This window comes from Rhea americana, unplaced genomic scaffold (assembly GCF_003343005.1).
Source record: "Rhea americana isolate MKP2758 unplaced genomic scaffold, rheAme1 scaffold_7, whole genome shotgun sequence".
Taxonomy (NCBI): Eukaryota; Metazoa; Chordata; class Aves; order Rheiformes; family Rheidae; genus Rhea; species Rhea americana.
In genome coordinates, this window is record NW_028186867.1 from 7619872 (window position 1) to 7632543 (window position 12672).

The 12672-nt window shown below is 39.3% G+C and overlaps 1 protein-coding gene across 3 annotated transcripts; it reads left to right on the plus strand.

Annotated features, from left to right (window-relative positions):
• Nucleotides 1–170: 170 nt before the first annotated feature.
• GTPBP6 (GTP binding protein 6) lies at nt 171–12624 on the plus strand. 3 transcript variants are annotated; one of them, XM_085321616.1, is made up of 10 exons: nt 174–661; nt 2620–2757; nt 3184–3254; nt 4762–4892; nt 5651–5721; nt 6176–6334; nt 8892–9100; nt 10516–10664; nt 10976–11128; nt 12312–12624. In XM_085321616.1, exons 1-10 carry the CDS (start codon nt 271–273, stop codon nt 12451–12453), a joined length of 1614 nt encoding a protein of 537 aa, XP_085177742.1. In that variant the 5' UTR covers nt 174–270; the 3' UTR covers nt 12454–12624. The 3 variants fall into 3 exon arrangements, with proteins under 3 accessions (XP_085177744.1, XP_085177742.1, XP_085177743.1); XM_085321618.1 differs by lacking the exon at nt 6176–6334 and having other exon boundaries at nt 171–661; XM_085321617.1 differs by lacking the exon at nt 2620–2757 and having other exon boundaries at nt 175–661.
• Nucleotides 12625–12672: the final 48 nt, after the last annotated feature.

Below are 12672 nucleotides of genomic sequence, written 5' to 3' on the forward strand. Positions count from 1 at the left end.
CGGCCCGGCGGAGCGTCAATCACGGGCGCCGCGGGACGCCGCCCGGCCTATCAGAGGCCCGGCTTGCAGTCACGTGCCCTGCGAGCGCCGGGCGGGCGGGGCGGTAGGTGCCGGCGCGGGGCGAGTCGGCGGGCGGAACGCGGCGGCTCGCGGAGCTCGGTTTCCTCGGGGCCGCTCGGGCGGCGGGCGCGCGCGCGCGGCCGGAAGGGCGTGTCCCGTAACGGTCTCTCCTAGCCGTTTCCGCCGCGGGGCGTCGCCGGCGGCAGGGCGATGAGGTCCGCGCTCCTCTCGTCCTCGCTCCTGCTGCGCTGTCGCGGGGCGGCGGCAGCTGCCGCCGCCGCCGCTGCTCTCAGTGCGCCCGCGGCCCGCTGCCGCCCTCTGCCCGCTCGGCGGCTCGGCGCGGCGGCTTCCGCCCGCCTGTGGGCTCCTGTGCGGCCCCCGGGCGGGCAGGAGCCCCCGCGGGCGGGCGGCGGCGGCGAGCCGTGGGAGGGGGTGGCGAGCGCTGGCCAGGAGGAGGAGGAGGAAGAAGAGGATGAAGACGAAGCGGAGCTGGAGGAGTTGCTCGGCCCGTCTCCGCTCGCCGTGGCTCCCGGCGCGCAGCGTGTGGCCGTGGTGCACCCGGCCGTCAAGTGGGGCCCGAAGAAGCCGCAGCTCACAACGGGTGTGTGGGGGCGGGGGGGGGCGCGCAGGGCTGCGATGCCGCGGCTCGAGGTGGGCAGCGCCGCCTTGCTCGCTGCGGCGCGGGTAGCCTTAGCGCGGTCCCGCTGGGCAGGATGCCTCTCTACCTCTTCTTGCCCGTGTCACTCGCTCTTTAGTTTCCTATACGGGTTATAAACCCGTAAGGTCCGCAGGAATAAACTTAAGGAATGTCCGCAGGGTGCGTCTGTAATCATCTTGCAAAATGTAGACTCAGAACAGGTGGAGGTCCGGATCGGTGGGCTCTTTGTAAAAGAGAATGAGTTCACATCTGTTTGCAGATCTGTGCTTTGACTTGTAAATTACACTAACGTTGAGTTTTAAACTGCAAAACAACTTGATGCACATAGTGCTTAGCTTGTATMAGGAAATAGACAGCTTTCTCCCTTACTAATTTAATGTTAGTCACCATCAGTTCTCAACCATGCTGCCTGTCAGATAGGCAGGGGCCTTTTAGCCTTAAGATATGCCTTGAAGGTGGCTTAAGAGCAGTGGTACTCTTCTGTCTATAGAAAACAGTGCTGTGAAAGCATATTCACTAATTCATAATTCCTTTATCAGGATTTTATTTAGCAATGTTATTCTTAGATTTGTAGCTGGCTAGCAGATACATAAGCATTTTTCCTGCTTGTTTAAGATTTATGAGGAGCTTGTCTCTGATGATGCCTCTCTGAACACTTCTCTGATGCAAAGCTCTATCAGAAGGATTTAAATATCCTGTAATTTACATGTGTGTATATTTATACATGTATATCTCAGTTCATATATGACATATCTTCTCATACTTGCTTRTATTCAAGTTTATTATGCTATAAACCTAAATTTCATTCTGTTTTGTTAGTACTGTGAACTGTAACAAATTGTTGCTATGCAGAGTAAAATCTGTAACCTTTTCAGTATTCAATGCTAAAATAAAACACACCGAACAGGCTTTTTCAAATACTTTGATACTATGTTCCCATTTTACAACTGGAGCAAAAAAAATTATGGAGCCACCTTTCTGTCCAGAAATACAGAAGAATAGCAGTGACCCCTTTCCATTTATTTAGGCCCTCCAGATGAAGAGCCTGAAGTCTGAACAAATGTTTTGGAATGATTCTTGAAACCCCTCAGGTACAAAAGAAAATAAGTGCTTTTTAAAAGGRACACTGACAAAGTGAGAAGAAAGAGTCATGGTTACTTTAATAATATATTACCTTTTGGACCAAGGTAATCTATTTAATACATCAAATGTATTGTGCTATCTAGAGGAACATGATTAAACTGCTATGAAAAGAGGATCTTATCCTGGCTTGGCAAAACCAGCTCGATCTAGTGATCTAATTTGTCCTACCAGTCCTTCTAAAGTCCTCTTAAATCAGTGCTATGCAATATAGATTTAAAAATATGTATATTGGAATTTTCTATGTTTTTACCAAGTCAGAATTCAGTGTAGGTGCTTTATGAATAAGCAGCAGTGAAGTTCACAGCAAGGTACACAGTATTAGGGATTCTTTAAATACTGCTGCAAAACATTAATGAATTATTCACATGGGACAATACTCATTAAAACAATAGAGTATGCCTTTTCAGTTATTTACTTCTTTAATTTTTTGAGAATGAAATAGTGTGTTGAAGCAAAAAGSTAGGTAATTCCTATGTTGACTATGCAATTCAAACTTCTGCCAAATCAACGTCCCTAAAAATAATTTATACTGGCAAAAAGATGCTTTGTGTGGTAAAATTGCATCAAACTAGGAGTTTAATTACTGTAATTAGAGATAAAACACTTCCTGCCCTGTACTACTAGTTAAAGGAAATACACTATTAGAATTTCAGTGTACTTCAGGTCTTTCCCTGTTCTACAAGGACATGTACAGTTACTGGGAATCTATATAGAGAGTTATGATACATTATAATCTGTCTTTTTTTCTAATCCTGAAGCTGAATTACAGATTGCTGAAGCTGTTGCTCTTGTAAATACCCTTCCGAACTGGACAATTTTAGATAAAATAATTATTCCTACAAAAAATCCTGATAAGAAGTTCATTTTTGGCAAAGGAAATTTTCAGGTTTTGACAGGTAAGGATCATGATTTTTCAGCAGTGCATTATTCTAAATGTTAAAACTTCTGTAAGTGAACTAAACAAAGATCAGTACAAAAGCTGAAGAGGAGTACAAATTTGTTTATCCATTAGGCAGGTTTATAGACTTCAGTGATACTTGTTTAAAGGCTACAAAAAGTACACAGAGTCGAAATAACCCATAATTGCTTAAACAGTGTAGGCAATTTAGTACCTGCATTTGAGTGGYTGGCTTGAATGAAACCGGCAGCTGTTTTTGACATTGTACTGGATCAATACAAATATGTCTGTGAACAAAGAATGTGATAGCATTTGATATTTTACTACCACTGTTTTCAGTGGAAAGTGGTTTTATATTCCATATATTTTAGAAAGAGATTTGATATTTAACACTCTTATCTTGTAATGGTTATCCATCTTTTAGAAAAGATTAAAAAATTGCCCCATCTGACAGCTGTCTTCTTGAATGTGGAAAGAATATCTTCATTAACAAAGGTAATTAAATATAATATCAAATTATATTCTTTACACTGATACTGTTTGAAAAAATATTGACGTTATGAAAAGGAAGGTCAGTTAYGACTCTTAATTTACAAATGGTAATATTTAAAGCCAGCTGGACTGAGTTTTATTGTGTTGAAATGAAACATAGTTCTAGTTAAATTTGTTCTGTTTTATATTCAGCTATAGTGCATGCAATTTTATAGCCGCCTGATAGCCATTTAATATAGATTCTATTGCCACCTTTGCCACTGGCTTCATGTAAAATTTTGGAAAAGTAGCATATGGTCTTTCTTACAAAATGAAGATAACAACAGCTTCTGCTGTGAAAAATGTTGAGATTTTGGATTAGATATAGGCACGTGCTTTCGATAGCTATAATGACAGTATTTATTTTCTGTAGCTATATAGATCCTGTACTGCATTTTGAATATCAAATATAATTTCAAAGCAAGCCTGTATTTGAATTTTTGAAATTATTACACTTTCATTCATCATCCTTAAAAAGAAAATGTATTTTAAATAGACAGATAAATTGAGGTCAGGGGAAGCATGCTTCACTTTTTTTTTTTCAAAGTGTATGTGGCATTAAGACAGTCAATGCATGAACTTTATATGCTTTTTGAAATACTTAGACAAGCACTAAAAAATACATTTTAGTTCTGCATGGTTCATCATGCACGGTGTGAAATGCAAACACTACAAGCAAACATTAATTCTTTTCAGGTAGTTTTGAATGCTTTTAATGACTTATAAAATGAATAGAGGTAGTAAACTATTTTGAACACTTCAAATTATTGATGAATTTATTGATGGAATGGAATTTGAAAATCTGTACATTAAATGTTCTAGTTTTTCTTTCCTACTTTATAGTATGAGTTGTTAAGAACTCAGATCTTAAGTACAGCTTACCAGGATCTTAATTCAAGAAAGTTTGATAAGACATTTTTAAAACATAGCATTTTGGATTGTAAGGATAAGGAAAGGGAACTACTTGTATACTTTTAAGTGTTTTTTTGATTTTTTTTAATGTATTTCCTTGAGGGGCTGGTTATGAAATAATTTTCCTGCTTTCCTCTCTTTCCTATTTTTTTATTGCAGTAGTCTCTTCCTTTGTTGTCCCTATCCTTTTCTATACAAGCATTTCATGTTTATTTTTTTGTAAAGATTTAACCATTGAGATTCTTGATTCTTCTGATGCTATGAGTTTTGCTGTAAAAGTTGTTATGAGAATCTATTAAAGACAATAGCGGGATTTCCACTGAAATACCTCAGGATGAAAATTTAGCTTTTAAACTCACCTTTCACCTTTTTTCTTCCTGGCCAACCAGAATTTTGCTTCTGATCATTACTAGTGCATTGAAAAGGAATCCTGAGATTCCCCGAGCTGAAGTCTCCATCAGCTAACTATAACTACAAATACAGTGCTGTATACAATTTGATCAGCTTATATTATTGGAGGAAGAAAACATTTCGATTATTTTGTCTTACATGGCTAAAGAAAGAACTAGAAGATGCCTGGGGCGTGAAAGTTTTTGACAGATACACTGTTGTACTTCATATTTTTCGTTGCAATGCCCGTACTAAGGAAGCAAAACTTCAGATAGCATTGGCTGAAATTCCACTTCTCAGGTACCTGTAGCTGTGCAATCACATACTGATATTTCTGTATTTTAATATCCATTTCTTTACAGAAACAAGAATGGTAATGCTGTGCTGTAAAGAGAAAGGCTGCTGTTTTGGTGTTTTTATTATGTGCTCAGTGATTAATTAGAACATAGAAATATTTGCTTTAATGTCATTGCTTTAAGCTCCAGCAATACTGACAGGCAAAATCCCGTACTGTTCAGTAGATAATCTTACAAAATACATATCTATAGAAAAAGGTACTGATTCTTTCTAATCTGGAAGATGGGTTACAAGAATGTGTAGGAATTGGATTAAGATTTGTAGGTAATTTTGTGTATTTCATACACAATATAGATAGGTTTAATATGGAAAAATAGGGACAAAGAGCATTAGAGGCCTTTATTTATATCTGTATTTTCCACATTTCTTTATGACATGGTATAGATCCTTAACACTTGTACATGGAAATAGGTGGGAATTGCATGGTTGTAACTAATGTATCTTTAGCTCCCTGAAATTTCAGGGCCACTATTATAATTTGCTGAGAGAGTTATATAATTTGATAAATTTCATTTGGGGAGACAGGAAAATCTGGATTTTTCACCAATCTTGTAGCTTTGGCCAAGTTTTATTTACACTTCTGTCTTGTAGCATTTTCGTATATCCTACTAGATCATCACTACTGTTTCAGATTTGTTGGGTGTTTTACGATAGATTSATTAAAGAATATTGCTTCTAACTAAATATTACTCCACTGCCAGGTCAAATCTGAAAAATGAAGTATCTCAGTTAGATCAACAGCGAGGTGGATCGAGATACATCATGGGCTCAGGTAAAATCTAAATACATTGTCATGAATTATAGGATTTTTCTCTGCGGACCTTGAAGAGGGAGAGGCCAGGAGGAATTATGTGCTGTATCTTACTGAGTGAGAGTGTATTGGAAAGTAACTTAAATTATGACTATAATAAAGTTCTGATTTATACTAACTCAGTGAGTTAGTCATGGATAGAGAAGAAATTTATGATAGTTCTATGTTAAATATTTACTGCCACAGCAATAAATGTGCAGTATGTGCACATGATTATTCTAGAGCACTTAGCATATCTTTTTAAAATTATTTATCAATCTGAATCTGTTTTAGGTAAGAATATGTAGTTTTAGTTGCATATTTATAACTTCATATTCCATACCATTAACTTAATTTCCAAATAGTTACACAACATCGCTTGATTTACTGCATCTCTTGTAGATTATTCTGCCAATTATCAGTTTGTATTTTTCAGGTGAGACGTTCATGGAGACACAGAACCGTCTCTTGAAAGAAAAAGAAYTTAAAATTAGGAATGCCCTGGAGAAGCTAAGGAGAAAAAGGTCTATACTTAGAAATCAACGTAAAAGACGCGAGTTTCCGATTATCTCAGTGATGGGCTATACTAATTGTGGTGAGCAAAGACTCATGAAAATTATTACACAAAAAAGCTTGCATTATCTAGTTTTTAATTAGAAACTTTTGCCATAATCTTATTTCAGTGTGAATAGCCTGTGTATTTTAATTAGTTTTTAGACTGTGTAATGAGTATATGTAAATGAGGACCTTGTTAGGAAAGCAAATGATGCTTGTTGTTCTAGTAAGTAACTGCTGGGCTCCTATTGTGTCAAAAGAATTCTACACATAGTGAAGAAAAGGGTTGTATCCCTTAATACGAGTTTTTATTATTTGCTCAGAATAAGTAGAGAAAAGTACATGGGTTTTTAGATCACTGGAAAGGGTTGAGGCACTTGAAGAAAACCGAGGAGAGCTGCAGTTGCTCTCAGAAGTGTGCTCAAGAAGCACTGTAGTTTTTCATTGACTAACATACATTGTTTTGAGAAGTGGGTTAGACGAGTGGACTGTGAGGTGGATTGAGAACTGACTGAATGTCAGAGCCCAGAGGGTCGTCATCAGTGCTGTGGAGTCTAGTTGAAGGCCTGTGGCTAGTGGAGTCCCCCAGGGCTCAGTTCTGGGTCCCATCCTGTTCAACTTACTCATCAATGACCTGGATGAAGGGACAGAGTGCCTCCTCAGCAAGTTTGCTGATGATCCCAAGCTTGGAGGAGTGGCTGATACACCAGAGGGCTGTGCTGCCATTCAGAGAGACCTGGACAGGCTGGAGAGCTGGATGGAGAGGAACCTCGTGAGGTTCAACAAGGGCAAGTGCAGAGTCCTGCACCTAGGGAGAAATAACTCCATGCACCAGTACAAGCTGGGGGCTGACCTTCTGGAGAGCAGCTCTGCAGAGAAGGACCTGGGAGTGCTGGTGGATGATAAGTTGTCCGTGAGTCAGCAATGTGCCCGTGTGGCCAGGAAGGCCAATGGTCTCCTGGGCTGCCTTAGGAAGAGTGTTGCCAGCAGGTGGAGGGAGGTGATCCTGCCCCTCTACTCAGCCCTGGGGAGGCCTCATCTCGAGTACTGTGTCCAGTTCTGGGCTCCCCAGGACRASAGAGACATGGAGCTACTGSRGAGAGTCCAGCGTAGGGCTGCGAAGATGGTCAGAGGGCTGGAGCACCTGCCCTATGAGGAACAGCTGCGAGAGCTGGGCCTGTTTAGCCTGGGGACTCTGTACTTGCCCTTGTTGAACCTCATGAGGTTCCTCTCTGACCAACTCTCCAGCCTGTCCAGGTCTCTCTGAATGGCAGCACAGCCCTCTGGTGTGTCAGCCACTCCTCCAAGCTTGGGATCATCAGCAAACTTGCTGAGGAYGTACTCTGTCCCCTCGTCCAGGTCATTGATGAAGAAGTTGAACAGGATGGGACCCAGAACTGAGCCCCGGGGGACTCCACTAGCCACAGGCCTCCAACTAGACCCCACGCCACTAATGACACCCCTCTGAGCTCTGCCTTTCWGCCARTTCTCAATCCACCTCACTSTCCACTCRTCTAACCCACACTTCCAGAGCTTCTCTAGGAGGATGTTATGGGAGACAGTGTCAAAAGCCTTGCTGAAGTCAAGGTAGACAACGTCCACTGCTCTGCCCTCATCTACCCAGCCAGTCATTCCATCATAGAAGGCTATCAGATTGGTTAAGCAGRATTTCCCCTTGGTGAATCCATGCTGGCTGATGTTGCACTGCAGACAACATACAGATGGCAGAATAATCACAGACTTGCAGAGAAATCCCTGTTGTGTGTCTGTAACAATATAAATAAAAACCTGAAGTTATTTTTCTGTTTATTTCTTGTAGATTACACAGTGAATTTTTTCAACCAGACTCTTCCTCTAGTTACATTATTTTAAAACCATTTCATTTTACTGTTCAACATCTTTATAAAAAAAACTTACCTTGCACTAATTTTATTACTAGTCGTATAYTCGTAGATTTTGAGTTCCACTTTATTGTTTTCTTAGCTGTCACACTTCTATGCTTTTAAAACTGAAGATTCAAATATATTGTAGTTTTGCACATGTAACTGAATTACTTTAACTAGAATATATACTGAGCCACTTTAGTTTAATAACTCTGAGTTGTGTGAAATACTCATAAACAGTTAAATCTCCTTAGTATTATATTGATGATGAACCACCTAATAAAAGCATAAAACGTCTAAAGTAAATGTAGTTAGTGCTTCTGATTTTTGTTGGATTTAGGTAGTAAAGTTTAATATGATTTATTTAAGAACAGATGCATTAAGAAGTGCATCATTGTAAGCTTCCTAAGCTGTCATGACAGTGTTCTTCAGTCAGTCTTAGATATGAGACATGTAGACAGGTCATTTTCCATGTCAGTTCAGTCTTTGATCATCGTATGATTTAGCAGCCTAGCTTCCAGACATAACCTTAAATCAAATTCTAAGTCACAAAAACCGTACTTGTCTTCTAACTTTATAACATCATGTAGAAGACTAAACACAGGCTAGATTTAAATTAGTGAACTAGAGATGTATCATACACATACCTGAGCCTTACAAATTAAAATTTCACTTGAAACAAAGCATTAACTTTTTTTTTTTTTTTTGGTATAGGAAAAACCACCTTGATCAAAGCCTTGACTGGGGAAGTGGGCCTTCAACCTAAAGATCAGCTGTTTGCCACTCTTGATATTACAGCCCATGCTGGCTATCTGCCATCACATATGCCAGTTATTTATGTTGACACTATTGGGTTTCTGTCTGATCTTCCCCATAATCTGGTTGAGTCTTTTTCAGCTACGTTAGAAGAAGTTGCTTACTCAGTAAGTAGTTGATTTCAAAAATTGAGAACACATATATATTCTTTCGGAATATATAATATTCTTTCCCTTCAGAAAAGGGGAAGTTAATTGGAATATCTGGCTGACTGTAATAGTCTTCTAAGGTATTTAATAATATTAGGTAAATATCTTACTATAAACTGCTTTTCTGACACTTGAAGTAATGCAGAATGTATAAATATGAAAAGATTTTAGAAGTGCTTATTTAGAGTTTGTATATCCTTTTCCATATTTCCAAAATAAGATTCCAATGATTAAATGTATGAAAACCTAGAGAGTGCATTGGAATAAGTTTAGTCTAGCATTCTTGAGGAAAATGAATAAAGCCTCTGTAAGAGTATATATTTTACATAGGTTTCATACAGCACTAAAAGTGAATGATGGTGATGTGATGCAGTCAGCATGTAATAACTGTTAATGTGCTTTTCCTATCATTTACTCACAGAAGTGCACAAGGCAAAGTATAAAGCTGCATAGCACATAGCCATTTAAACAGCAAAGCCATATTCTCAGAGGTAATGAAATCAGTGGTAGCTGGATGTCTGAATTCTTCTGAGGACTGGATTTTAACCATACAATGAAAGGACTTTCAAAAGCTGACTGCAACTATCCCTTTTGTCTTTTATTCTGAAGTATCAAATTAAAGGCAAGAAATTCCCTTTTCACTACAGTTTTCAGATGTTTGCAGCAATACCTAAAGCAAAGATGCTGAAACATCTTGAATATAAATGCTGAGCCTGATTGCTTTTTTTTTTTTTTTTTAATCATGGCAGACTTTCTATTTACATTTGGCTTGGGTTTGCCACATCTTTGATCATATTTGTACTTGAAACTGGTAACTTTTGTATGAAGCTTTTCTAAGTGAAGCACCAGTAGTAGTATAGATCTCAGGAGCTAAGAATAAGGATAAGGAGAAATAATCCTCTGTATTTTGAATGTAGAATTATAAACTGAATGTATTTTCTCATTATTTCTGCAAGTTTTTTTCAGCCCATCCTCCTATAAAAGCTTTCTAGAGTGTAGATTATTTTTCCTCTCCAGTATTTTTGAAGCACTATTGTTGCACAACTTGGCTTGGAAAGATTAAATTATTATTTGAAATAAGTGAATTATGTAATTAGCTTGATAAAGAGGATTTGTTTCAGGATCACTGGAGGCACTTTACACTCACTGTGGATTGAAAGACTAAGCCACCTACGAGTAGCATAATGATTATAAAAACTGGTACTGGTTAATACTATTTTGTTAGTTCATTTGACAATGTCAAACTGACAGTATTATCTAATGGATAGAAATCTATCATCTTGTATGAAATAGCAATGCAATCATAAAATCCACAAAACTTGATAACTGGAATGTTTCATTAGCTGACTGTCTTGTATATTGATGCTTGCTAGGATCTGATAGTTCATGTGAGAGATATTACTCATCTAGAAACTATCCTCCAGAAAGCAAGTGTTCTGTCAGTTCTGAAGAATCTTAATCTTCCCAGCCACTTATTGGAGTCAATGGTAGAAGTTCATAACAAAGTGGATTTGATAGACAGGTAAGCAGGAAGTGCTAAGTATACTTAACATTTCTTATGTTCTGAAAACGCTTTAATTCTTAGTCTGGAAAATAACTTGCACACTTCTGCATATACTTAGTATAGTAGTGTTATTAGTAGTGTTTCTCAATCTTTTATGTATGCAAATAAAAAGAACCTCATCATCTTTTAAAAGGAATCACTTGAGTAATAGAAGTGGTCACCATAGGAAAGCACCAGCATAAAATAAACAGGTAGTCTGTGTTTGGAATATTAAAAGATTCTCATCCTTAGAGTTATGAGCAAGTCTGCTGGCAATTTTTGCCTTTCAGGTATAAACCCACTGAAGAAAACTCTCTAGCCATTTCTGCTTTATGTGGGCATGGTTTAGAACAACTGAAAGAAGAAATAGAGAAAAGAATTTTGAAAGCAACTGGGAAGAAGATTCTGACAGTTAAGGTCAGCTTAGATGGACCTCAACTAAGGTAAATAATTTGAAAYCTTTAGTCTTGCATCTCTTAAAATTACCAAATTATTATCATACTTATTTTGATCTATGGTAAGAATTACAGAGATAATTTTCAAAGCTTTTTAACATACTAAGAAAAAATGTTGACCTGTGGACACTATAGAGCCTGCTTCTGAAAGTGTCCTTCACAGTTCTGGTGTTACTGCACTAAAATAAACTTCCTAAAAGACCATTTCACTGGTCATAGAGCCATATTTCTGATAAAAACACAAATCTGAACGATTGATGAAAACATTAGGCCTTATTTCAGAACAACGAATAGCAAATTAAAAGTTAACTGAATCATAGAATCATAGAGTCGGTAAGGTTGGAAGGGACCTCTGGAGATCATCTAGTCCAACCCCCCTGCTCAGCAGGGTCACTTAGAGCATGGCAGACAGGGCTGCATCCAGGCGGGCCTTGAAGATCTCCAGAGAAGGAGACTCCACAACCTCTCTGGGCAACCTGGTCCAGKGCWCCATCACTCTCACAGGGAAGAAATTCCCCCTCACATTCAGGCRGAACTTCCTGTGGTTCAGTTTCTGCCCACTGCCTCTTGTCCTGTCGCATGGGACAACTGAAAAGAGTTTGTCCTTGTCCCCTTGACACCCTCCCTTCAGGTAGTTGTACACATTGATAAAATCCGCCCTCAGTCTTCTCTTCCCCAGGCTAAACAGGCCCAGCTCTCACAGCYGTTCCTCATAGGGCAGGTGCTCCAGCCCTCTGATCATCTTTGTAGCCCTACACTGGACTCTCCCCAGTAGCTCCATGTCTCTGTTGTCCTGGGGAGCCCAGAACTGGACACAGTACTCGAGATGAGGCCTCCCCAGGGCTGAGTAGAGGGGCAGGATCACCTCCCTCCACCTGCTGGCAACRCTCTTCCTAAKGCASCCCAGGAGACCATTGGCCTTCTTGGCCACAAGGGCACATTGCTGGCTCATGGTCAACCTGTCATCCACCAGCACTCCCAGGTCCTTCTCTGCGGAGCTGCTCTCCAGAAGGTCAGCCCCCAGCTTGTACTGGTAAAATGTCATCTTTCAAAGTATGAAATTATCTATGTTATAATGTATATAAATATCCTCTAGTAGGCATAAAACAAAGACCACATTTTATGAAATATGGAATACCTTGAAGATGCTGATGAGCTTTTATTTTTACAGTTGGCTATATAAACAAGCAACAGTTCAGGAAGTAGAAGTCAYACCTGAAGATGGCACAGCTGATGTGAAGGTGATAATCAGTAATTCTGCCTTTGGTAGATACAAAAAACTCTTTCCCAACAGTAAGTTATTTATCTCATGAAACTGCATCCTTTTCTGGAAAAGGAAACTGAATTCATTAAGAGCATTTGAAATTAACTTAAGGAMTTGATAGCCCAAATGTTGTAAAGAGTGTATTTCTTATTGACTTGAGGCTTTTGATATACTGACATTGTCCCATTTTTCAGAATAAAATAATATTTATTACCTCCAACATGTCTCAGTAGCTGGTTGGGAAAAGAAAATTAACAAAGAGAACATT